A 27,874-nucleotide genomic window follows, 5' to 3' on the forward strand; every position below is an offset into this window, starting at 1 on the left:
TGGCCTGGCCTGCAGGTATTTTTCTTGGTCATAGTATGAAGAAAAAAATGTATTTTCAGAGAAAAAAGCAAATCATTCTTTTTCTTTTAAACTTTCTCTTAGGACTGGCACACATCCAGGAGAGACGTATTTTATGAAATGTGAGGGAAGAAGAGCAGCATTCATTTGGCTAGGAAATAATCTAAGTGTCCTTAAAACGTGTGTCCATGGGCACACTCGTTTCCTCTCTCTATTTCCTTTGGGAGGGGACTGGATTAACTGCCAGTCACTGCTTTCTCCTGTTGTAGCATTAGCTCTTAGCCTCCTACCCCTTATTACATCTCCTACAGTGAGTGCCTTTGCATCTTCTTCTGAATTTAAGAAATGAGTTCTTCTAGATGGACTGCTGTCTGCCAGTAATTGTTACTGCTGTACTCCCTTTCATTAAAAGTTTATAAATTCAACTTTCACTGCTTTTGTTCCCACTAATTTTTTCAAGTTTTACGTATCCTTTCTCTTTTGACCTGAAGTGACTCTCCTCTTCACAATTCAGGCTCCACGTCTCTGGGTTGTAATTCAACTGTTACATTTGGTAGTGAATATTTTGGGGAAAAACTCTTGAAAGAGTAACAAATCTTACTGATTCTAATATGAAAAAAATAGACAGATTTTTAATCGAAGTAAGCAATAATGACAGATTTATTTAAAATTTCCAGTAGACAAACCCCACTAGTTTTGGAATAAAAGTACTCAATGTATGAGAGCATAGGTGAATATAAAAGATTAACAGAAGAAAAATAAAACCAAACAGTACAAAAAATTAAAAAAGTTTGAAATGGATTTAAACAGGGATATTCTTCAGATCCTCCAAATATTTATTGGAGTTATTAGGTTTGGCAAACAATTCATTTGAAGATTAAAGCCTGTTTCTGAACTGTAAACTCCATACAAACTGCTTATTAAATCCAAGCACTCAATACACTTGGTATTGAAACATATAGGCAGCCAATTTGAGAATAGCTGGAATTATTCATTTGCTCTCACAATTACAGGAATTAACCAACTGCATAACTGCTTTGTGGAGAGGAAGGGATTTAAAAAAAAAAGAATAAAAATCTCTAAAAAACTGAACACAGCAAAATTCAGATAACCAGTTCGTTTAAGGCAACAAACTGAATTTACAGTATATTCTACATTTGCAACTGTCATTTCCCTCACCCCCACCCCCTGCGCAAATACTTTTATTTTTACTAGTCTATTCCATTTTTAACTTCCAAATATTCTGTACATACATATTTAGCAAAGAGCATATGCCTAGCATTATTCTGACAGCAGTATGGTCAGCATACAATTGTAGAAAGATTACTATGTATATCATAAAGATTAACCTTTACTTAAAAAAATAAACAAAACCATAGCTAAACAGTTTTAAAGTATTATGAAAACCCATGGAAAGAAGATCCAACATGGGCTCAGAACCTGATAAAAACACACTTCAGAGAGACTAGCCGTTAATGTTAAACTTGTCGAGCGATGACCATAAAGTGCCAAACACAAAAGAATCTCTTAGGACTGTTTTCTAACAGATAAAGCGTCCCTGGCTTGGCCATCTCTTCTGTAACTATACACAAAAGTCCTGCTAAAAGTCTGCACTTTAGGTGACTTTACAACAGAATGTCACAATGTAAACTAAACAGGTTCTTGATATCAACAGCATGTTACCAAGGTTTAAATTTCTGAATCCAACAGTTGGTCACAGAGGTCAAGTATTACCAAGGCTCCTTTGTCAGTTCTCCCTCAGGTCTGACTCATTCATCCTTCAAGTACATGCAAGGCTCAATAGTTTTCCAGAGGCAGAAAGCCTGAGGCCACTTAAGACACAGATGAAATGGGATTATGAGGTGAACCCATCTGGGTAAGAACTTTATCCAGCCACTGGAGGGGGCCGTGCAGATGTATCTCAATCCAGCAGGGGGTACTTGTGACATCTTGGCGGTGGTACTCTGCTCCCCAGCCCTAAAAAAAAAAACAACACATACACACACACAGACACACCCACACGAGAGGTCATTTCACTTGTCTATAACTCAATGGCTCCACATAAGTAAAAAGGATTCACGTAACTAGAGTCTGTTCAAACATATGGACCTTTCCCAGATTATGAATTACTGGTCATCAAGGGAGAGGGGACTAGGGATTGGTTTAGGTGGTAGAGTGCTTGCCAAGGGGGCACAAGGCCCCAGGTTCAAAATCAGTATTGCCTAAAGGAAATCAAAATGACAACAAAACCCCAAACAAACTAAAAAAAAAAAAAAAAGGCCTTTGGGAATGGAAGTATTCAAATACATTACAAAATTCTTTTAACAAAGACACTTAAACTTTCATATTCATTTCCCAGTACATTGCCATGATATTATAGCTATTATTCTCACTCTATTATCAAAAAATAAGAAAAGGCTGGACTTGTAAACATCCATGTGGGTGAGCAGGCAGCCTGCCAGACAGCTTCCGATGCACTAACGTGTGCCACCCAGTTCCACAGTCCCATAAAAAAAGAGGGAAGAAATGTTGCTGCCACAAAAGATCGCAAGCTTGCTGCCGTGAGTGGGCCGTGGACACAAAGTTCCGATTGACCCTTGTGTCCTGAGGCGCATCTGAGCTACCCACCAGTTCCAGACAGTTCCGAAATGCATGTGACTATAAGAACTCTGGGAGAGTCCCATGGTCTCCCTTATTTGCAATATCTAGTATATGTATGAGTCAAGCGGAAAAGGTCAGATAATGTGATGTCAGGAAAATGAACCATTAGATGTGTATTTTAATGTTTTTTTCTTTCATGCATGTGTTTCTAACGTATTTATAAGATTATCTCTTTGTTGCTTTGTATGTCCCTCCCCCACAGTATAACCCCTGCTTTCACTATATTTGATGTCAGTATAACTTGTGGAGGAGATGGGGAAAAACCAGTTGTTTAAGGATACAGGTGGACCTGTTGCAACAATGAGAAGTACAAGTTGTCATGTCCAAAACGAGCTTTACAACATCGGTGGGGGGGGGGAAGGAGAAGGATTGGGAGGGGGGAGGCTGGGAAGGGATGTGAAGGGTAAACAAAGGAGGAGGCTGCAATGCTTGGTAAGAAATGTACGCATTATCCTGCCCATGTAATTGTAACTCCTCTGTACAGTATGTTCACAAATAAAATTAAAAAAAAAAAAAGAACTCTGGGAGAAAGATGTGATATGTGAACTGTGAAGGACATCTGCATCTGTATATGGATCACATCTGCACATACATTGACTGCTACACATAACGTGCAGCTCTGTCTTGGCCACAGAGGAAGTTCTCAGTAGGCAGGGGTCACCTTTGATCTCCAACATCCAGCAGTCAGTGGCATGGAACAGAACTTCTATAAATACTTGTTTAGACTTACTTCGAGAGTTTATGATATGAACAATTATACAATATGTTTTTATATAATTTCCAAAATTAGCACAAGATAGGCTATGTTACATGCTCTGTACCACTTCTCCAAGATGCTGAGTGGAAGAAGAGGAAGAATGCAATATCGCCTTTCTGATAATAAGGAACAATGTTATAAGTGTGTACTTTATCACTATGAGCAGAGTTTTCAAGTAAGATTTGTTTATTTGGAACTCTAAATCCAGCTTCTGGCTATGTCTAATGCCCTCAGAGCTATAGTGCAGATGTTATACTTTGTTACAGCTAAACATTTAGGACTCCATAACCACTGGGAAGATAGAAACTTTAGGTGTTTTTCCACCTGGAATAGTGCTAAAATATTTGCTGAAGGAATTAAATCTAATACTTTTTCGATGCAGAGCTTTGAATGGTAACTACCTTCTATCAGTGTAAAGGTTGTTTTTAACTTGTGTAACACAAATTATTAAAGCTGTACAAAGGTGAAACAGTTAAAATTGATGAAGAGTTAATGGAGATTTGTGTTCTAAATTCTCCAAGGGTTATCTTCAGTAACAACAGACTGAGGAACCGCAGGAATAATTACCACAGTCTGAATCCATCCATTCCCATCCAGCACACTGTAAGCATGAGGCAGCTCCACGCCTTACCTACACAGTTAATAAAGGGAAAGGGAACTAGAAGCTGCATATCCAGACTCCAGAGTTGTGCTTTCTTCCACATACATGGAGATGGAAACGGGGACACACACACACACACACACACAGACACACACAGACACAGACACACACACACAGACACAGACACACACACACACACACGGAAGTCACTGGCCTTATTTCCAAAAATTATCTGAACAAGTGCTAGGGTAAAAATTAAACAGTGAATGTTGGTAATAATGAGAACACAGCATGTAAGTCTGCTCTTGAAGGGGTTTATACAAATCCTTCTTTAGTACTAAAGAAGAACCAGAGCCCGTGTAAACAACTGTTTGCAAGAGAACACTGTGGGGCTCAGCTAACATGATTGGAAGGAGTATGACAAATGTTACTCAGGAAAGAATGTCTTTAATCTAGAAGATGAGTAACAGAGTGAGGTTCCAGAATGATCCTCAGTAAGTACTTTACAAACAGGTTGAACAACAAGCTGCGGGAGCTTCTGAAGACAGGACATGAGAGGTGACTACCTCGCCCAAGTATGCAGTTAGGTGTGGCTCTCAGAGTATGCACGGTGGGAATTCATCCCTGCAAGTTCAAGGCAACTCAGTTACTAGAGTAAGTCATGGACACATGAACTCTAATCAGACACTTTTATTTATGCTTTGTGGAGCCGTTCATAGGGCTTGAACTCAGGACTTGGGTGCTGTCCCTGAGCTTTATTTGCTTAAGGCTAGCACTCCACCACTTGAGCCACACAGCTCCATTTCCAGCTTTTTTCTCTTTTTGGCTAATTGGAGCTAAGATTCTCATGAACGTTCTTGGCCAGGATGACTCTCAGCCATGATCCTCCAATCTCAGCTTCCTGAGAAGCCAGGATTGCAGGTGTGAACCACTGATAATACTTACTTTTTTAATATTTCAATGGCATTCTAAAAGCTTTCACTTCTCAGAGGCAAAAAGGAGATAGAAAAGGGGGCATATATTATGTACAGTAACTTCAGCATTTTCTTCCACAAACCTTACTCTGAGAACTAAGATACCTACTTATCTTTGGGCAAGGGCCTTGCTAACTGTTGCTCTTTATTAACAGCATGAAGCTTACTAGTACCACTGGGAAGGGGGCACACAAAGAGAAAACACATGAAGTCTTGGCCAATCAAAAATAATTTCTAGGGTAATGTTCTTCTATTTTTATAAAAAGCTCCTTATCGCTAAACCAAAGGCAACAAGTGTTGCCATCATAAAAGAACTAAAAAGAAAGAATGAGCCAAGGAAGATGTACTTAACTCAACGGATCTGAGAAGACAAGTGTGCACTTGGACTATAAGTTAACAGTTTTCTACAGTGTTAGAGTAACTATGGTAGTGTCTCTTGAATAAGGAAAAGGACACCAGAGACTTGTTGCCACTGACATTAAATACAAACACCCTTATGTTCCAATGATGCTTTCTTAGTAATTGACATTCTTAACGTTTAAAATTCTTGTGGTAACACATATGCAAATGTGGACCTATCCTGATTTACATATGGTGAGAAAGCAACGTGTAACAGGCCGGAGGAAATCAGAGCTTACTTACCTTTACAAAGCTCATGCGTATAGTGCACATTTTTGTGAGCTCGAAGACTGTCTCAAAACCATGGTTCACAGACTGTGCCAATAACTGAGCAAATTCTTGGTTGTTAAAAATTTTCAAACTACACCCACTAGGAATCTTGCAGACAGTAGTGGGATGAAATCCATGGTGGTAGTTGCAGTTCCGACTTTGCACAAAGATGCTACTGTCACTCAGGCATTCAGCATAAACCTCCCCTCCGACATAATAAAGATGAACTCCTGCAGAAGACAAACCACACCAGTCAGTCATCACAGCTGAATAGCACCCAGGTGGCTTCATCGTATAAACAGGGATTTACTCAGACTTAAATTTCATCTAGTCACACAGGATTCTCTAAATCCTGCACAAGTGATAAAATCTTAGTTAACATAATATCCAATATCCATGCATCAGTGAGTATATCTAGGACATTTTAAGGAATTAACAGAACACATTTGAAAATAGTAACAAAGCCCAATTCCATTCTGTTAAGTATTTAATGCTTTGTTTTGGCCATACCTGAAGGCATATTCTCCTTTTAAAAGTTTAATAAAACCTTGAATGAGGGATCCATTCTACATGCATTAATCAAGGTCTCACATGGCTATTCTTGGCTTGATTGTCTGGAAAACTTTAGAAGAGACTACAGAGTTTCAGGACAGGAGAGAAACTGGGAAACCAGTGTTGGAAGAAGTATTGTTAAGGCTGTAAGATATAAGGTCTAGTTACAAAAACCAAACTACTCTTTCAAAAAGTCATAGTATATGGAGCAAGAGTTCACCAGAGTTCTACCTGGGCTAACTTCTTCCTTGAGACCTAAAAGCCAGGAGTGTAGGAAACAGGTGTTACCCAGCCTTTGAAAGAAGGATAGAAATAGACTCTCTAACAAAGCCTCGTGTTGAGGGAGATGAGAGTTATTCAGCAGTCATGAGCAATGTGGTTTCCAAACCCACCCTGTTGTACTCTGGCCATGCTTGGTCAAGGCTATGAATCTCCTCCGAGGAGATACAAGGTAGGGTATTTGTGCACATAGTCCTGTAACAGCTACACAGCAGCTCGGGCGGAAATCCATTTTGGGGTCTAAGGTAGACAGAACTACTGAAGAGAAAGACTTTGTCTTGATTATGAAGATGATGTATTTCCATTTTCGAAAATTTAGGAAATAAAAATATAAAGATGTAAAAATTATCAATCCTTTATGTCATAGGGAAATGACTGTAAATGATGTAAGTCCTGTACTCAGGCCTCTGTGTTAAACTTCCTTTGCAAACTTTTAAAATTTCTGCATGACTGTAGGTATAATAGTTCATTTAATGGCTGTCCCTCTATGGGCCACTGTGCTGATACTAATTTCTACTATAACAATGCCATGATAAATGACTCTTAACAGTATCTTTAGAGAGATTCCTGGAAGTTACCTCACTGGATTAAAACCCCTAGGGTCATTCTTCAAACAACTGTGCAGAATGCTTGTTCCCTATTCACTCCCTCTGATCAGTGCACGTGTGCCTTTTCATTGCACTCCCGAAGCTAAGACTGAACAAAGCCAGTTTCCCCAGCTCACAGCTGAAAAAAATCACTAACTTCATCTGCATGTCAGGGTAAATATTATTAGCCATCTGTTTTCCCCCTAATTTATGGTTTCTACCAAATATCTATTTATCCCACAGGGATTCTAGTGTTTGTTTTTTTTAATGAGATGTACACACAAACTGGATATAAATGATATATTTCCTCGTTACTCTTCTGTTTTACAACTTTATAATATAATTTAAACTTAAAGAACCCAAAAATCCTTCAGTCAAATCTCTCTCTTTTTTTTTTTTTTTTGTCGGTTGTGGGACTTGAACTCTGGGTTTGGGTGCTGTCCCTCAGCTCTTCAGCTCAAGGCGAGTGCTCTACCACTTGAGCTACAGTGCCACTTCTGGTTTTCTAGTGGTTTATTGGAGATAGGAGTCTCATGGTCTTTCCTGCCCGGACTGGCTTTGAACCACGATCCTCAGATCTCAGCCTCCTGAGTAGTTAGGATCACAGGTGTGAGCCACCAGTGCCCGGCAGTCAAATCTCTTATGCTTAGAAAATTCCTGTCTCTCATATCAAATATTTTGCCTTCTTTATCCATCCAGATACATGGACTGAGACCAGGGTTTCTACCATAGGACCATTAGAAGACCATCAATTTGTGATACTTTACGTAACATTAATTTATACGTGCAGTACAGTCTGAGTTTAATTTATTGTATCATTTTGTCGACATACTGATTTGCAGTTTCACAATGTTTTTATTAACTTTAATGTCAAGAATGTTTTCTTTATTGTTCTGTTTAAACAATGTAGTTAGCCCCACTTGTTCACACTCCCCGGTGATATTCAGAACACATTATCTAACTTTAACATTGTAGTGTAGTTCAGTTTGTTTTAAATTACAAATTCAACTAAGAAAAAATTAATACCGATTTTAGAGGGTTCCACAATATTAAGCCATTACTTTAAGGAAAACAGTCTGCCAATTTGTTCAACCTTTCTTCTCTCTTGCTAAAACTGTATTTTCTTCACACAATTGTTACAGAATGAAGGTTCACAATGTTTTCAACACATTGAGGTCTTCTGTTCCCACTGGGAATGGAATTTCCCATCTGTATTTTCTAACTAGTCAGGTTAGGGAAAGGTATGCAAAATTCCTTTTAATTGCCAACTGCTTGAGTAAGGGGAGTAAGTAAGGGGAAGGGAACAGTACCAGTGAAAACTAATAAAAGCTTTCTGAGATGAGAAGTCACCTGGTGAATAATTTGGTGAGATATACGAGAGCTTCTGGCCTAGTAATTTTACTTCAAGAATCCATCCCCAAAATAAAATCAGTCAGTCACTCTATCTACAAGTAATGACCATCATGCCTCACTTCCATTACCTGCAATTCCACATGCGTATACTTCTCAGCGTCTGGAATGACTTTAAGTCTTTCCAGAATTCTTCCTTCCCTCCCAGTTTTTAAGAGGAAACTGTATGATGGCTTTTTATTGTCTTGGGGAGATACTCATCTTCAGAATTTGATGAAAAATATGTCCTTCCATTCCCAAAAGTACTCGGGGTAGTTTTATTTTGCCCCAAGTAGAAAACCGTGATTCCATGTAATTTGGAGGTCTGCAGTCCATGAGACATCTATGTGTATTATGAACCTAAGTTCCAGCATTGTACTGTGTCATTCTTCCCTCCCCCCCCTGCCCTTTTAACCAAATGAAGGCAATACCTATTAAATCCTACTTTAAGACTTATTATTTTCCTCTTTGGTAAAATATTTTCTTCCTTTCTTTCTTTCCTTCCTTTTCTTTCTTTTCTCTCTCTCTCTCTTTTTCTTTCTTTCCTTCCTTTTCTTTCTCTCTCTCTCTTTCTTTCATCCTTGGGCTTGAACTCAGGGCCTGGGTGCTATCCCTGAGCTTTTCTGCTCAAAGCTAGTGATCTCTACCACTTTGAGCCACAGAACCACTTCTAGTTTTCTGGTCATTAATTAGAGATAAAATAGTGTCATGGAGTTTCCTTCTTTGGGCAGACTTTGAACCAGGAGCCTCAGATCTCAGTCTTTTGAGTAGCTAGGATTACAGATGTGAGCCAAGAACACCCAGCTATCTTTGGTAAAATCTTAAAAACTTTATCTTCAGTGTCATTTAAGCACCAATTAAAAGAACTTCTTCATCTGTCCACTGCTCTAAGCTTCACAAGAGTCTCTGGAAATAATTTCAAACTTGAGAAAGGTTTGCAATAAAACAAAAAAGAGAACAGAGGAGCCTGTGTAAGCACCATCTGCATTCACCACTGTGACAACTGATTCCACTTACACTCTCCTCCCTGCCGTCCCTGCACACGCACGCACGCACGCACGCACACACACACTGCACAGGGCTGTTATAGATGACTGGCAATCACACAGGTATCTTTATACATACATCATTTCTTCCTGAACCATTTCACCATGCCCTTTACCCCTAAACAATTAAGCGGGTAAGTGGGCATTTCCTAGGAAGTATGTAAGCTTCTTAAATAGACACAACACAGATAGCAATACCAGCAAATCTGACATCAACCTAATACTTTTTACCCAATCTCCTGCTCACATACTACTTTGGCCTGCTAACCCTTGGTAAGTGCCCTTCATAGCATCTTCCCCTGCATCTCTCAGTGCAGGAGCTGGTCCAGGTCAAACATCACAGCTAACTGTCATATCCCTGGCATCTTCCCACACCTTCTTCATCTTTTGATGGCTATTCTTCAAGAATGCCATTAGTTCTTAATCTTTTAAGTAGAATGTCCCTCAGTTTGGGTCTGTGTGATGCTGGATTCAGATGTCACTCGCAGCTGGAATTCTGTCAATGACATTATGCCCTTCTCAGATCATCCCATCATCTGGAGGCACATTACAGCCACCTGTCTCTCACTGATGACGGTAATCTGATCCTCAATCAAGACAGGAGGTCAGTTGTACAATTACAAGCGACATCCTTTCTACACTGTGTTAATTACTGCTTTTTATTCTCCTTTGCAAGTAACAGGTAGTTGGTGAGGAAATACTTAAAACTATGCAAATACCTGATTCTCACAAAAATTGTTTTGACAGGCCAGCACACAGTGGCTCATGCCTCACTCTTAACTACTAGGAAGACTGAGATCAGAAGGGACCATGGTTCAAGACAGTCTGGAAAAATAGTGATACCTCATCTTAACCGATAAGCTGGGTATGATGGCATATACCTGTCATCTCAGCTATGAGAGGATTCAATAGGAATACTGTGGTTCAGGGTGAACCAGACACAGTGGGAGACCCTACTCAAAAAATAACTAAATCAGGCTGGGAAGGTAGCTCAGTGGTAGAATGCTTGTGCATGAGTTTAATTCCTCAGCACCACATAAGCAGAAAAAGCAGGAAGTGGTGCTGTGGCTCAAGTGGTAGAGAGCTAGCCTTGAGCTGAAGAGCTGAGGGACAGCGCCCAGGCCGAGTTCAAGCCCTACAACCAAAAACAGCAACAACAACAAAAAACCTAAAGCAAAAAGGGGGTGGGAATGTAGTTCAAACAGTACATGCCCAGCAAGTTGTGAGGCCCTGAGCTCCCACCCAAGTACAATGTAAAAAAAAAAAAAAAAAAAGCAAACCAAAAACCCTCCACCTACTTGGCTTCCTTGATCCTTACTATTATGATTACAAAATAATGAATTTTCCAATTCTAGTACTCATTCTACATTTAAGCATTTACCTCACCTTATTATGTATTACTGGTATAAATATATGAGTTATTTCTCTGGAGGCAGGACCTTGAATTCATTCTTCTTCTGCCCCTGCCTCAAGTGCTGGGATTGCAGCATGTATTGCCATGTCCAGCAGCACTGTTTTTCAGTGGTTTAAGATTCGTTACTGTAATTAATTACAGTTGCTTCTTTGTAGCTATGCTGAGTCTACAGTCAACCTTACACAGATCAGAATCTATTTTTCAAAAAAAATCTCATCAGTGTTGAACATGTATAGCCATTTTCTCCTAAACAATACAGTATACTATCCAAGCACAGAGCATTTATACTGAATTAAGTTTAAAGCATCCAGAGAGAATTTAATGTGAACAGGAGGAAATACTACCCCATTTTATATAAGGGATCAGCATCCATGAATCAGTGTCCTGTAACACACCTCCTGCATGCAACATAGGTGAGGCAGTGGGACCCTGGAGGCCAGCCTGGGCTATATGGGAACTTGGTCTCAGAAAGTCAATGGCTGCAACATAGCTCATTAGTAAGGCTTTATTAGCATGCACAAAGCCTCCACACTGTAAAAACAAATAACTGAAAAGCCCAAACAAACCACTGATTGGAAGAACTTATAAGACTAATTTGAAAAGTATTTCAAATGGCAGTAACTGAATATTACCTGGTGTTTGCTACACTGATTTGCCACAGGAATGACTGAGTCACCTCTGGGGGGAAACAGGAACACAACAGATAAACATTTGGAAGAAGACTTGCCTTTTCCAATATGTCGCCTGGTGTTTTCAATCGTGGAATTCCGGTTAATGTTGGAGAGCAGCCCAAGGCAGAAGCGGTTCTTATTGTTGGAAGGATCGGTGAAACCATCCACCAACACACTTGTGGAGGAGGCATGGAACGCTTCACCCACACGATTGTTGAGCTCATAGTAGACAATAGAGCACCAGTGTTTTGGTTCCTCATAAGCAACTGCCTGAACATCTGCAAGAAAGAAAAGGTTCTATCAGCCCAGGTCTCTGCCTCTGGCTCAGCTCTCAAAACTGAAACTGCTTTGTGAAGTTGGTTCAGCATCATGGAGGAAAGATGTGGAAGGGTTGCTGGGATCATAATGTAGGCAGTGTCTCTACGCTGTTTAATGCAGGTTACTTTACTAAGGGTTGCCTTGTGCTTTGTTTGGGAAAATTTTTTTCTAATTATTGTCAGAAAACCAAAACACCAGCCAAACAAGCTTAGAGAACAGTGTTTGCTGAATGCTCACAAGGCTGCTTGCTCTTTAATATGCAGAGATGGACATCACCCCAACAGAGACCTCCGTTCACCAGTCAAACAAATGCAAGAGGTGACCACAACAGGCCTGAAGACAGGCCCAACGGGAGGGCTAGGAGAAGTCTTGTGGGCAAAGCCTTGGCATAACCATGCTTCTTCAAAGTAATGAGTATCGGCTTTTAATTATTGATAAGAAGTTAGGTTCCTTCGTAGTTAAGTTGCTAATGATGATGGCAGCCTCAGTTCTGCTCCAGTTCTCAGTCTCAGGAAGAAATCCTGCCAGTTGGCCACTCTCACAGAATGAATCATATCTCTCCCATCCAGATTTCACGCTAACTTCCTTATATTTGCTTTAAGTCGTGCAGAGCAGGTGTGTTTTGTCTCTCCATTCCCAGGATGGGCCAACAATGGAAATTACCCAATTTTACTGACAGGATGCAGCTTGTGAAGTCAAATCTCTTAAGACCAACAAATCTCCAAACAGAACAAGCGTCTAAACACTTGCAACTAAAAGGTTTTAAGATAAGTTCCTTCTGTAGTAAAAACTACTGTACCGCTGCTTTAGAGATTTCTGGAATACAAACGATAATATTTCCAACATACTTGTATATAGTGATCTGAGGTTTAAGAAGTTGGGTATACAATCATTAAAACACGGAAAGAAAAATCCCCAGCAGAGGCACTCTTTAAGGGAAATGTACCTCGACATTCTTAAACATCAACCCACAAATACTACACTTCACTTTTGAATTTGGTAAGGAAAATAATCATTTAAAACCACACATGTTTGCTCTTTTATATACTTAAGTAGGTCACCTGAAAATTCAGTTTTCCCGTTTGCTAAGCAACTCTTCCCTGTCATCTGCTCTACTTCAAAGAGACAACGTTTAATAATTTAAAAGTGTTAAATCTCAAGGAAGGCTGCAACTTCACTAATGGAAGGCTTTTATCCTCTACCAAGATCGCTCAGAATACTATTCATCTAGGTTAAAGCTGACAAGTTTTTGTTTTTGTTTTTCTATAAAAGGACAGAACGACTTGTGGGCCATATGGTCTTTATCACAATGATCCTACTCTGCCTTCTTAGCACAAAAGCAGTCATAGATAATGTGTAATGAATGACACAGCTATGTTCCAATAAAGCTTTATTTACAAAAACAGAGTGGGCTGAATTGGCAGTGGGCTGTAGTTTGACCTTTGCTCTAGGAAAAGCACCAAAGGCAACAACAAGAAAAAGCCAACATTCCTTCTTTATGAAAATAGTAGCTGGTTATAAACTTACTCTAATAAAGCAAACTTTTATTTAAAAGGACAAATAGTCACCCACCCCCCACGGTATAACCCCTGTTTTCACTGTATTTGATGTTGGTATAATTCGTGAAGGGGAAGGGAAAAAACAAATTGTTTAAATAGGGATACAGGTGGACCCATTGCAACAATGAGATGTACATTATGTTGAAAAACAAACTTTACAACTTTGGCTGGGGGGAAGGCGGGGGACGGGAGGGGATGTGGGGGGGATATGGGAAGGGATGGGAAGAAGGCAACAATGCTTCTTGATAAAATATGTACTCATTACCTTGCCCATGTAATTGTAACCCCTCTGTACGGCACTTTCACAATTAAAAAAAAGGGGGGGCAAATAGTAATGCTGTGTCTACTTTCCAAAATGGACATCATAAGCTTCACAACACAGTGACAGGGGCCATATGGCCGTAATGGGGCTCACGCCATGCCCCACCTTTCCTGCTAGCTTGTTCTGCAAACACAGATTCCCCAAACGAGTACAATGGGTTATTTTTCCATCCAGATTCTTTTATTTGCTGACTTGTAAGATGACCAGAAGATGACCAGACATGAGAGAAGATTTTTTTTTAACTAATCACAAAATTCTATGTTCATTTTGTAGCTACGGCTTGAATGGTAGAGCACCAGCCATTAGCAGTGACAGCCTGAGGCCAATTTCAAGCCCTAGTACCAGAAAGCTGTATGTTCCAATTATGCCACACATCTCAGAAAACGTTCTTGAGGTTCATCATTAAAATAATTTTAATTTTATAATTTTAATATATTTATTTCATATTTATATATTAGTATTTAATATATTTTTATAATTATAATTATAAAATAATTTGGGGGGTGGTTTAAATTCAAGGCCTCATGCTTGCTAAGCAGGCACTCTAATGAATAAAAAATTGTGAGAGAAAGCAACATTTGGCCATATGAGCTTTAGATTCCTCAAAAGAGGAGCAAGTAGCAATGCTGTTACCTCCTCTGTTGATTTCTGAAGTCAGTGAAGGGGCCATCATATTTGTATCCATTGGCTGAGAGACATCTTGTGTCATAGGGTCTTCGGGGGGCAGGTAAGCAGGTGGAGGGGTATCAGCTGTAAAGTTTCAAGAAGATTGCAGAGTAAGTTGCCAGTTTAATCAGAAGACTATAGACTATAAATAGAATATCAAGGTCTATCTACATTGACAAGATGATTTCCAAAAATCATTACCATCCCTGAGCCTTATGTTTTCAGTGACAATTCAGTGGAAGGAGGAACACTATGGGCTAGTTCCAGGGTTGGCCGTCTATCCAGAGTCCGGTTCCAGGAGCTGACTGCCTATCTAGGATCCAGTTGCTGAGGTTGACTTGCCTGCCTATCCAGGATCCAGTTTCAGGACTTGCCTGCCTATCCAGGATCCAGTTTCAGGACTTGCCTGCCTATCCAGATCCAGTTGCAGAGGTCGACTGCCTATCCAGGATCCAGTTGCAGAGGTCGACTGCCTATCCAGGATCCAGTTCCAGGACTGACTGTCTATCCAGGATCCAATTCCAGGAGCTGACTGCCTATCCAGGGCCAGGGCTTGGCTGCTGATCTCAGGCCCAGTTCTAGGAGGTGACTCTCTACCCAGGATCCAGTTCCAGCAGGTGACGGTCTATCCAGGATCATGAAATTGGAAGGGGGTTATACTCACAGAGTCTTTGAGAAACCTCTGCATTTCAGTTTCACTAGTGGATTGAAAGCATCTAAAGCTAAACAAGACTACTAAAAAAAAAAAATTCAAACTCTCTTATACTAATCCACTGTTTTTTTAGGAATTTACCAAACCAGTTTCATTACAGCCTACTGATGATTTAAATTGCTAATTTCCCACAACTTTAAGCAATCATCTGTTCTCTACACATTCAAATAATCACTAGTTTTTAAATCTCTAGTAGCTGAATAACAGGAACCAAGTCATTTTATCTCAGCTGTCTTCGATATTAGAATTTGTAACTTTTCTTCTGAAGAGCACGTAGCCAGCCAACAACATGATTTCTTAAGCATTAATGCAAGTCGGCTGTGTTTGGTTTCCCAAATAACCTGTTGCGACTAAAGCCAAGTTAGTTCCTCTCTGGTTGTCCTGAGCCTGTCCAGCACGTATGATGGGGCTGAGGGGCATAGCTTACCTGAGGGACTTGACAGTGGTCAGACAGCCAGGGCTCCCCAGCGGTTCCCCTCTGACTCCTACTGAACCATAGCCAATGCTACTGTCCAGCTGCTAACAAGCATGACTGGAAACACAGGTAGAGGACTACAGAGACTCCCTGTCCTCCCTTAAATCCAGCTTCTTCTCTGCAGCTTGTAGGGCTGACTCTGCTTCACCCCAGCCAGGGAAGACAGGGCCTCCTCTAGGCCCCAACCTAGCGATTGCTGCCATCAAGCTGGTGGGCATCCTCAGCCTGGAGGGGCTTGGTCTACCAATTCCCATCAGTACCCCTCCCTCTCTTCCTTTCCAAATTTCCTCTGCTGGACCTGTGCCTTAATTCTCAGCAGCCAGAAAGTATAAACACAAGGATAATCTTCAGCCTTTTGGTCTGTGCTCACTTGGGGCTGCCACTGCTCTAAAGTGCCAACACTTAACTACACAGCACCGACACGTCCATCAAACTTAACTACTCGGCACTGACACGTCCATCAAACTTAACTACTCTGTGACACGTCCAAACACAATGGGTTCAAGGGAGTCAGGTAGACAGGAAAACACCAAGTATTAGCAGTTTGATTTTTAAGTTAATCTATTTTTCATAATGCATAATGGATTTCAAAGGGAATGATAATACTTAAAAATAACAAAGCGACTTCAATTATGAAGGCTTGGCACTGACGTTGAATTCAAATTTACTTTAAAAATTACATTTTTATTATCTGTACACAGTTGCACGAAGGGATTACCATTCAAAATGTCAGTTTATGAGTATAACGCTTCTTAATCAATGTCACCTCTTTCATCTTTCTTTCCCATTCCAATTTTGGTTTTAAAAACACTTGGATTGTCCAGTAAAGTTGCCCAGTCATGTTCCCTTCCAAAATGTTAACACATTTCAAATGTATCATTAACAATATCCTTCTTGAGGCTGATTGGCTAGAAACTTGGTACTAAGTTGTTTTTTTCAGAGACACTTGTATACAAACCTAAAATTTGAAAAACATGTCCTAATTGATCCTTTATTTTAGTAACTATCTGGTCTAAAAAAGGAAAATAACTGCTTTTTGTCTTTGCTAAGTTAAACACACAGATGGTTTGCAGTACTTCCGTTGCAATCTCTTTGTTGGTAAAGTATATGTTTCTTGGGATTACATCATCACCTAAATGAATTTAATTAAATGGGGGTGGGATCCCTCAGGAATATCTTTTCTGAGGTGGTATTTACAGCATGGCTGTTCCTGCCCGTGATGATGCTAATCTGTTAATCATGCTGTGTTTCTCATAACCACAATGTGATACACAGTATTTTTCCCTTTCTTTTATCAAGAGCAAAGACTGTAATAATTATGCCACTCCCAGAAGGATGCAGCTGTTTCAAAACTTTAAAAAAAAAAAAAAAGAAGGGAAAATAACAGCGTATTTGAGCTGTTATTTGCATGACAAACGAACAAGCCATTTGCTTCCCTGGCTGTTGAGTCTCCGCCCTGCACAGTAGTGTCCAGGGCCCGGCTGCTCCCTCCACGGCAGGCTGGCCAGTCTCCCCAAGGCACCATCTGGTCTGAACACCCCTCCTACCTGGCATCTGGAACGGGCTGCCCGGGTCTGAGCTGGTGGGAGAGTGAGGGTAGGTACTGCTGCTGCTCCCAGGAGAGTTTGGGTAACTGCTATTGGGAGAATGAGGAAACGGGTGGCTGTTGGGTTGCTGGAAAGAATCCGGAAAAGTGGCGTTGAGTGGCATGTGTGGCTCATTCTGCCCCAGGTTACGGAACTGAGCAAGGAGGCTGTGCTGTGGATTGTATTCACTGTGTCTTGGAACCAGCACTGGAGGAAGAACTGGAAACAGAAAGGAGAATGATGAAAATCAGATACAAAATCTTTGAAATGCAATCTGTGATGTGATGACAAATTACCTGAACTCTGCCCTGCCGTCAACTCAAAAGTACTACTCACATGAAAAACAACAAAAGTAACAACAAGTACAGTCTCTTCAGAATTACAGCATACGTCAGAGGTCCAAAGCACTGACTGAGAAAGTCTGCAAAGCATAATCCTTGGGTTAAAGATGTTAAGGTTTTCCCGTTCTTAATTTTTCTACTCAGTACAAACCAAAGTGTAATTAAGAATATCTATCACCAATCTGGGCACTGTGGTATGTGCCTGTAATCCCAGAATTCAGGAGGCTGAGGCAAAAGGAACATGATTCAAGGATAGCCTGGGTTACATATCGAGATTTTTGTCTTCACCAATATCATGAGAACTACATCACCACTGACAATTCAACTTTCCTACTGATTATCTAATGATAATTTAATAATGAATCACACCAGTGGTTTACAAATTACAAAGTGTGACGCTGTGTCCCGTCTTGGTGGCCAGATTTCATGAAGCTCGTCTCTCTAACAATCGTACATCTACCCACTTCTCAACAATCCTTAGCAACACAGGACAGGCTGGCCGAGAGAACACAGGGGATTGGCCACATTCTGCCAACTGAAAACTCGAAAGTATGAAGGCCCAAAGCAGTAGACACCTGGAGAGAAGCAAACACAACTTGTCTCTCCTCAAGCTCTACATGTTAAAAACATAAGGAACTGGTGTTCAGCACAGTCAACAACCTCCAGCCTCCTCATCAGAGCCCTGCCAGAGATGAGACCGCGAGGTTCCTGCCACGGTCCCCAGATGGCCCACGGAAACGCTGCTGCTCCCGCCCCCGCTCCCCTCTGCCCTGGTTGAGTACAAATAAATAAATAAATAAATATTCCTTTTGAACTGCATGGGAGAGAGGACACTTACACGCTATTTCTGGTTTGATAGGTAGGACTCAGAAGATACTTGCCTACAGAAACAATATTTAGCGATGTCAAGAATCACCTTTACCTTTGAGGGTTTCCAGGCAATCTACCCAGGACACATCATTACCCCTGGAAAATATGCTCTTTGGAGGATTAATACCTACTTACGGAGGGCTAGGAGTCGTTTGTTTCTTCATGGTACTCGGGGCTGAGTAGGACCCCATGTTTGTAAGGTCTCATGTCTTCTTGGGCACCGGCCTGAGCCGCCATCTGCCATCTTGTCACTGCTGGGATCGCTGCAGTGCACCTTGTTCAGCTCCCTTCCACACACAACCTGGTGAACTCTGTGTCCTGGGCTGATCCAGAACCTCCATCCTTCTGTTCTCAGCCTCCCATATAGCACACACATACCCCACAACTGTCACCCACTCTTCTTTGTGCCGCACTGTGGCCACGGATCTGCCACATGTTACAACTGGTAAGACTTCCCTTCATCAGACCATGATGCTGATGCCCTTGAGAGTACAGCTGTTTTCTTTTGTATCACCTAGTATCTGACAGAGAAATGTCCTTTTCTCATGCGTTTTCAGTTCATATGTTTGTGAATTATTTTAATCTTTTCCTGATCTGTTGATCTATAGACCAGTCTTTCTCCGATTCCCTGTACCTGAACTGGCAAGATCTTTGTTTATAAAGGCAGACTCTTGTAGCTCATCAGAACCTCTGTACCTGTGAGTGCAGCCTGGTGAACCAAGTGCGGGGTTACTGCATGCACAGTATACACCAGGTTTTCTTGTCCTATCTTAGCAGTTGTCACTCCAACTTTTCTCACCTTACAGCAGCTTTCTAGAGATGACCCTTTCCCGCTCTAAGACTCTACAGTGTCATCCCGATTCTCAGGTGGCACGGATTTCAACAAGAATAAGGAAAAGGCTGTGTGGCCTTATTGGCTGCTGGGTTTCTTCGGTCGGCAGCGTGAGGTGATGGAAGAGCGCTGGCTTTGGTCAAGGAAGGCCAGATCCTTGCCCTGGGAACTCAGGCAGCCCAGTTCTTGTCTGGGATTTCACACAGGGATAACTACACAGGCCTCTTCACACACCATGAGACAAGGAGGGAGGTTCCCCAGAATCTGTCTAATACAAGCTCCCTCGAGGTTTCGCCACTGCCTACCCTTATCCCAGTTTTTCCTTTGCCAACTGTTTATCTGCTTAACCTCCGAAGAAGAAAGGTGCAATGTTATTAAAGACTACCGAAGTTGTTGAAGACAGAGAAACCTCAGATTATCGAGGAAAAGGGAAAAAAAAGAAAATCCTTCGTAGTGTAAACACCAGAGGACAGAGACTGGTTTTAGTTTCAGATTCTAAGCTCAGAATTCTGCACAATTGTTTACTATCCAAGTTTCAGGGGCAATTTAGTTGTTAAGCCTCCCTCCGGTAAAAATGGACACTAGAATTTCTCCCCGATCTTTTTATTTAGCATTTATACAGTGCTTCCATGTGCCAACTGCTATCCCAAGCTGTACCAAATACTGACTCATTCCCCATACCAACTGTAAACCCAGGCACTGTTGTCTCTGCCACTTCATACAAGTGGAAATTGGGTACCACTGAGATTATATGACTTGCCTAAGAACATGTAACCAATAACCAGGATTCAGGATTCACACCTAAGCAAGCTGTCTCCCGGATGCCGGCGATGGGCTGCTGTGCTAAGGTGTTTCAGTGCTGCATGATTTTAACGATGCTCTGAGCACTGGGAGAGGGACAGGTGCCACTAAGGGCAAGTGTGGGCTGCTGCCTAATCAACTACTGGCAAATGGCTACCTCAGGCGCCCCATCAGGCAGCTTAGCTTAATTGGTAATTGTCACTGAATTAATTATAGGCAGCTTATTCTGAGTTTACATTTGATTCTATGAAATGTGTTTCATCAAACTGGCCATGTAATGATAATCGCTGACGAGTGGGAAATACAAACAAAGCTCTTTAAAGAATCACACAAGTGTAGAACTCCCAATTTGCTACCAGCGATCCAAGTCTACAAGGTTGGGGTAGATAAGTATTTCAGATCACATGCTCTTACCAATAAAAACTCGGGTTGCTTGGACCTTTGTTAACACAGATGATTGATTAAAGAGTGCAGACCCACTTCGGGGTTTTTGTTTTGTTTTGCCATTCCTGGGGCTTGATCTCAGGGTCTTGGCACTGTTCCTGAGCTGCTTCTTATTTTTTTGCTTAAGAGTAGCACTTTACCACTTGAGCCACAGCACCACCTCCAGCTTTTTCTGTTTATGTGGTACTGAGGAATTGAAACCAGGGCCTCATGCATGCACGGCAAGCCCTCTACTAAGGAGCCACCTTCCCAGACCCAAACCCACTTCTTCTGTGAGGCAGTCGAATGTGAAGCAGCATGGACTTGCAAGTCTGTTTCAAGTCAGGTGACAGCTTGACTCAAACTCTGTATCCAGGCAGCCTTGAAGGCACCTGCTGCTTACAGCTGTGGTCAGGATTAAGGAGACTGCATATGCAGTGGCCAACACTGTGCCTACCACACAGAAAGCACAAAAACAAACTGCTTCATTAGTACTATTTTCACTATCATTCGTTTCTGAACGTCTACTTAATGATAATGTGTGTTCATTGCAAATACAGAGATACTAAGCTGCTTTATCCTGAATGCATTAGTGTGCAGGGCCTTTGCGCATGCAGTGTTTGGTAGTTTAATCTCCCACAACCTGGGAAGAGCTATAATCACTGTTTCATTTCATGGTGAGCAAACACCTTAACTCAAAGAGGTGAGTGGTTCAGGTCAGAGTGTTAGAATTCAACAGAAGCCATCTAGCCTTGAATTCTGTTCTCTCAAATTTAACCCTTCTCTTTTCAATGGCCTTTCTGTCCTGAATTTCCAAAAGAATTCCAGCCCACACTTGCCCTTGGCAGCTGGCACTCTACTGTCTGCAAGAGTTTGTCTCAACTTCTCGCCTACTTATTCAACACCAGCGGGGTTCCTGGTTTATAACCCATTTCTGTGCTTATGTACTGTTTGATGAAATGGTCTTAGAGACTTAAGTCTCCGGCAGTACCTTTGAGCTGGATCCAGGGTCTTTTTGATGGATTCCCATCAGCTGTCTTTTAAATACCTCATTTAAGTCTTTTTCCTATGCAAAAGCTGTGGGGTTTATGTTTCAAAAGCATTTATTCGCAACTGATTGTTAACTTGACTCTCTTAGTAAAATACCTGCCTAACATACCAGCATACCTACCCAATGTTGGGAACTTTTCAGGCACTCAAAGAAAAGTACTGTCACAGAAAAACAAGTGTGGCTGACTGCTACAAAGCTGGCTAGCTACAGTGAATGGGGAAACAAAGGAAAACACACCAGGCAATTTCACTCTGTGTCGTATGTATGTTTGGTTTCAGTTTACACCAAGCTGCCCAAATCTCCTTATAAAGTCATTCTCTTCTTTTGCTTCATTCTGTGTGGGGATTCCAGACAGATGAGCGGGAAGGCCAGGGCGTGCTGGTATGGTGTGACAACAGTGCCAGACCTCCACTTCCTTAAGAAACAAGTCTCTCCTGGGCAGGGTAGCGACCAAGAAAAGCATCTCCCGACCTGAGATGGTGATGCAGCAGACTGTAGATCTAGCTTCCATCCTAAAACCAGCTAGGATTCCATAGCAGAAATGCACACTGAAGAACAAGGGGACCCAGGCACAGTGGGCTCATGCTTGTAATCCTACCTGGAAGGCTGAGATTAGAAGGATCACAATTCAAAGCCAGTCTGAGCAGAAAAAGTTGCAAGCCTCTTCTCAATTAAGAGCTGGAGATGGTGAGCTAGCATGTTATCCTAGCTATGACAGGAAGCCTAACGTAGGTGAACTGCAGGCCAGGTGTGCACTGGAGCAGGAAGCAAGACTTGCTCTCAGGAATAACCCGTGTGAGAAAAGGGCTGGAGGTACAGCTCAATGGCAGAGTGCCTAGCAAGTGTGAGTCCTTGAGATTAAAAAAACAAAAACAAAAACCAACAGTACCACCTAAAAAAAAACAAACAATTTTTTAATGGGGAAATTTTGCTGTATGGTCCTTCATCAACCCAAATCTTCGGATTAAACCAAGAATGGGTTTGCATATGCTAGGTCACTTATGGAGGAAGTTAGTCACTGCTAGTTTCACAACCCGGAGGCTTCTCACTGTTTTATGAAGAGCAGACCTGCAACAGATAACTGCTGTCAGGCTGCAGTACTAAAGGTCAGGGGAGCAATGTGGGGAGGGCGGTGACAAGGACAGCAGTGTGGGTGAGCAGCCAGGTAAGTGGCTCTCTCCCTACTTCCCCACATGGGGAAGAGCCTGAGACCGCGGAGGAAGCCTCAAGGCTTCACTAGCCCTGCTCCAGGATCTGCTGACAGTCATCCTCCACAATTCCAAACAGAACTTGACGGTTCCTCAAGCCTGCCTGTTTTCTTTTTTTGGTCGGTCGTGGGTTGGGTCTTGAACTCTGGGCAGGCCTGGGCGCTGTCCCTCAGCTCTTTAGCTCAAGGCTAGCCCTCTACCACTTGAACCACAGCTCTACTTCCGGTTTTGTGAGTGGTTTACTGGAGATAAGAGTCTCATGGACTTTCCCGCCTGGGCTGGCTTTGAACCACGATCCTCAGATCTCAGCCTCCTGTGTAGCTAGGATTACAGGTGTGAGCCACTGGCGCCCAGCCTGCCTGGGTTCTTAACACAGTGCTTACAGTCTCTGTCTTGAAGTTGCCTAAAATGCCCCAGCTGTTTGCTGTTTTTTTTTTTTACTTCCCCACCCCCCACGCCCCAAATTTCATATTTTCAAATTATCATGGCAGGGGTTTGAGGATCTGGCTAATTCATGGTTATCAGCTACAATACTGAGCTTTGAAAAGATCGCTGGCTTTTGCAGTGGGGACAGGGCCAGGGGAGGGGACATGTACTGGAGGGAGAAGTTTCCAGGTGTCTGAGCCCTCTTCCATCTAGTACTCAAAAGGCTGAGAATAAAACAAGACGGTGGCCATTCATGCCCTTTCCAAGTGCCTTCCAGGGAGGCACACATGGGGCGAGGCTCCTGTGATCTCTCCCCCCCTACCCCCCCCCCCAGCCACACACAACCCTCACAGCACAAGCTGGAGGAGGACGATCTGGTGGAGTACACTCAAATTCAATCTCAGCCTCTCACCCACCTTGCCATGGGAGTGAGTCAGCCAGGTCACTCTTTCTATATTAGAATGTTTTCTCACTGCCCACAATACTTCTTTCATTTATAGTATGTTTTTCTACGGTTTTCAAAATTGCTGTTTTTCTTCAGCCATACTTTTTTTTTCTTTAACAGTTGCCAGCTGGCTAGTGTTGTTTCTACTCTATGAGCTAGCGGCAGTAGATGGCAGAGCTTGGGACTGTTGATCTTGCTCATCAAACACTGCATAGACAGACAGGTCATGCAGGGAAGATAACTATAAGGAAAGCAAAAGTAACAAGAGACAGACTGTACAATCTACAAACGGAACTTTCAGACTGGAGACTTGGCCATAGATTTTAGGTACATTTAGATTTTAAATAACTAGCAGCCACTATGCTGAAAATGAAAGTATCTGGAAGGGGATACTTTACAAACGAACACAGATTTTGGGGGGAGATGGGCTGAGTGTAGGGGTTGTCAGTGAGACAAGAGTCTTGCTATGTGGTGCAGTCTGGCCTCAAACTCTAGGTCCTGTGGTTCCTCAGGGCTGAGATCATATGTGTGCAGCCAACAAAATCTCAGCATTTTAAGCCCAGGTTAATATGACCTTTCCTGTTGATTAAGTTCAAAGTGCAAAAGAAAGGTAATTTTCAAGAATCATGTGAAAAACATTAAAAAAAAAACACTAAAAAACCAAGAAGACTGAACAGCAGGAAATCTCCACGCAAGCATTTTAATCGCAGCAGATAGCAACAGAATGTCTTCTCAATGACACAATTAGATGCCGACTTAACCACTGTCAGCATTTACTTGGGTGAAGAGAAAGAAAGCCTGCGTTTAATTCAACCACTAATAAGCAGCTTTGATTCTGAAGGCTAGTAAAAGTCCAGGCAAACAGTCCATCTGCTACATCAGCAGCAAGGTCAGTCTTCCCAAGCTCTCTGAACTTTCTGTTCCCTGAAAGTGTCCACATGTATGCAGAAAAGAAATTCCTAGCATTTTCTACTTTTTCAAAGGTGTGTTTTCAGTAATGGTCCAAGCTCTACCTTTCTTCTCCTACACTGCCACCGTCAGTCATCGTGCGTACAGGCTGCTTTCTCCTACACTGCCACCGTCAGTCACCGTGCATACAGGCTGCTTTCTCATACACTGCCACCGTCAGTCATCGTGCGCACAGGCTGCAGATCGGTGTTTGCCTAGGCTTCCTTTCCCTCCTACAATTACTTGTACACTAGCTCAACTGTAACAAAATAAGTCATGTGGGTTAAGAAAAAACACAATCACTTAAATGGATAAAATTATTTTTTTTGTCAAAGAAACAGCAAAGATTCCCGAAAGAACAAGGACAACATGTGTACTGAGCCAAATTAACAACAGGCCTCCCTCTCCCCTGCCTCCCAGACACTTCAAAGATGGCACAACCAAAACTGCCAAATACTACTGAAAGGAAGCGTGGTCACGGGAGTGTAACAGAGGGGTCAGCGTGTTCAAAGTACACACTTACAAGTTACCACAGCAAGCCCCCCATGACATTAATGCATGCTAATTTAAAAAGATAACTTATTACCATGGAGTGATCATCTTAGTGTCACAAGGGAAAATCTGGAAAGAGTAAATAAAATTTATTCCTGTATCAAAACACACAAAACTCAAAATGTGGGGAAACAGCAGCTGCAACAGGGTGGGAAAACAAAGGGTAAAGTGGGATGAATATGATCAAAGTACATTATATATATCCCCTATATATACGTGTGTGTATATATACATATATATATATATGAATACAGCACAATGAAATCCATTAAAAACTGTTAAATGGGGGGTAAGAAATATAGACATGGGGAAGAGAGAGTGACAAGAGGGGGTGACATATACAAATATAATAATATCCTCAAAACTGGGCGCTCGCCTTGAGCTGAAGAGCTGAGGGACAGCGCCCAGGCCCAGAGTTCAGGCCCCACGACCGGACCCCCCCAAAAAAAAATATATATCGTCAAAACTAATGCAAGTTAATAAAACAGACAAATATATTCTATGTATTTGATCAAACAGAGAAGTTGATCAAAGTATATTGTCTGCATGTATGTAAATATTACAAAGAAATTCTTTATACAATTAACTTTTGCTAATACATTTTTTATTCTGAATGGTTTCAAAGACTAGGTCACTAGCACCTTCCCAAGACAACAGGCCTGGACTTGCTGGCAGCGCATGATACAGGCTCTCACAGGCCACCCTCAGGTGGCAGGGAGGAGAAAGGAGAGATGTCTGTCCAAGGGCCCAAGGTCTCATGCAGGAGGAACAGCTCTGGTGGTGGACTGCCCAGCGCTGTGATCAGAGTTAACAATGAACTGTATATTTCAAAACTGCCCAACATGCATTTATGAATGTTCTCACTCCAAAGAAGGGACAAAAGTATGGGAGGTGATGAATATGTTCATTAGTTTCATTTAATTCTACAAGGTACGTATGTAACAATACTACCGCGTACTCCATAAATATATACCATTATTATTTGCCAAAACTGTGCATTTCCAAGTCTGCGGAACGCAACTTGAAAACCACTATTCAAACCCTAGAGCTGAGATTTCCATCAAGAGCTCTTCATGCAAGTGTTGCTGGGGACTCCAGTTTGAGGGGCTTAGGAGCTACCTTACACTTACAACTGCTCCGCTGCTCTTCTTCGGGGATCACACAATTACTTGGTGCTGAGTGAGCATGAGGAGCTCTTCCTGCTTCGCAGGGACTATGGCCCTGTGTGCTCCACGTGGCCCAAGGGGGCCAATGTCACCAGTGCTGAGAGTGAGGGCCTGAGACGGCAGGGCTTCTGGAAAAAACCCCTTTGTCCCAGTCTCACACCAGCCATTTCACAATATGTAAAACAGAAAACCTTGGTTAATTCAAATTAAATAGATCTTAACCTGCGCCTGAAAAGCTTTCTGGAAGCATTTCTACTATATGTGATTCAAAAGACCCTTAGGTAAATGAGGCTGAAATGACATCTGTGCTGTTTCAGAACGCCCGTGTGAGCCAGCTGGCTGCCTCCTCCCTGTCAAACCTCTCACGGAGCATGGGAGTGACTACGAGGAACCACGTCCTGTCAGGACTGGTTTTATTTTCTATCTTAAATGTCAGTAACAAAATGACCACAGAAGGGAGGTGAGGGTCAAAGAGTAAGGACAAACTGAAGAGTGACCTCTGCAAACAATGGACAAATGACCAGATAGGAAAGTGAGAACTAGCCTTTCAAAGCTAGTTCCCAGGGGGGGATGGGGTGGTGGGAGAAGCTGGAAGAGGTGGGCTCACCAGTACAGGGAACGTGCCCATGGTGCGGGTGGGCCCCTTCCTTCCCGGCTTCTCACCCACCCAGAGGCTATAGGCCAAGCAGCCAAGGGCTGACACTTCTAGGGCTGCAAGCCACGCGGGTCACCTCAGGTGCATGCCACCTCCTCAGGTGCATGCGTGCGCGTGTGTGACCTCCCCATCCACCCACACCCACACCCCTCCCTCAACCTCAGAATTGCAACCAAAACCAAGAAGACATCACTGCTTTGTTCTGTTTGAAACAACACAATTCTGCTGCGGGGCACATGGGGGCTGGGAGGGTGGCAGGGAGGGGGGACCCACTTACCCGGGCTTTCTACCCGCTTGTAGTGGTAGGGGTTGATGCAGACCTCCTTCTGCTTGGAGCCAAAAGGAAACTCACAGCACTCCAGCGGCTTGAGTTCGTGGTGGCTCTGGAGGTCGGGCCAGCGCCACACGCGGCAGTAGATGACATGGGGCAAGCCCTTCCTGTGGGAGACCTGCAGCCGGCCGTCCAGAGAGCGGGGGATGGTCACACAGCTACTGGGCTGCCCTGGGCAGCTGAGGGCCTTTTCCAATTCCTCCATGGCCCCCTTCTTTTTCTTCAGTTTTTTCACCAACGCATCCACAGCTTTCTCAGCCCATTTTTCTTCTTCATCACCCTGCTTCCACCCAAGAAGTCTCTTCACAGCCGGGCTTGTGAAGGAAAACAAACTTGTCACATTCATAGTGAGTGTACGAGTTGTATGTCCTCAGATCTGGTGAAATCAGGGGCTCCAGAGCAAATGTCCCCAGAAGAAAGTCAAGGTCCTTTACATAGGATCCTCTCCAGAGACTCAGTCCGCAGTCCTGAAAGTAGAAATGACCATTCCGACAGCTCTATGCGGTCATGCGGTCAGCACCTAAAAAATGAAAAGGAGGAAAAATGTAAAATCACATCTGCTAAACCAC

The 27,874-nt window shown here is 42.5% G+C and overlaps 1 protein-coding gene across 1 annotated transcript; it reads right to left on the reverse strand.

Annotated features, from left to right (window-relative positions):
- Window positions 1–660: 660 nt before the first annotated feature.
- On the reverse strand, window positions 661–27,820 carry Smad1 (SMAD family member 1). The gene is made up of 6 exons (XM_013029559.1): window positions 27,252–27,820; window positions 17,218–17,475; window positions 14,451–14,567; window positions 11,675–11,896; window positions 5,654–5,910; window positions 661–1,995 (listed from the first exon to the last, which is right to left on the reverse strand). The coding sequence occupies exons 1-6, from the start codon at window positions 27,649–27,651 to the stop codon at window positions 1,852–1,854; spliced, it is 1,398 nt and encodes a 465-aa protein (XP_012885013.1). The 5' UTR covers window positions 27,652–27,820; the 3' UTR covers window positions 661–1,851.
- Window positions 27,821–27,874: the final 54 nt, after the last annotated feature.

The sequence above is a fragment of the Dipodomys ordii genome, unplaced genomic scaffold (assembly GCF_000151885.1).
Source record: "Dipodomys ordii isolate 6190 unplaced genomic scaffold, Dord_2.0 Scaffold119, whole genome shotgun sequence".
In the NCBI taxonomy this organism is placed as follows: Eukaryota; Metazoa; Chordata; class Mammalia; order Rodentia; family Heteromyidae; genus Dipodomys; species Dipodomys ordii.

Excerpts from the sequence above, each read along its gene's own strand:
- Smad1 (XM_013029559.1), bottom strand. The coding sequence starts at position 27,651 with ATGAATGTGACAAGTTTGTTTTCCTTCACAAGCCCGGCTGTGAAGAGA. Across the intron at positions 5,911-11,674 it reads CAGGCGACATATTGGAAAAG|GAGTTCATCTTTATTATGTC; the intron begins GCAAGTCTTCTT and ends TGTCTTCTGCAG. Across the intron at positions 1,996-5,653 it reads TACGCATGAGCTTTGTAAAG|GGCTGGGGAGCAGAGTACCA; the intron begins GTAAGTAAGCTC and ends TTTTTTTTTTAG.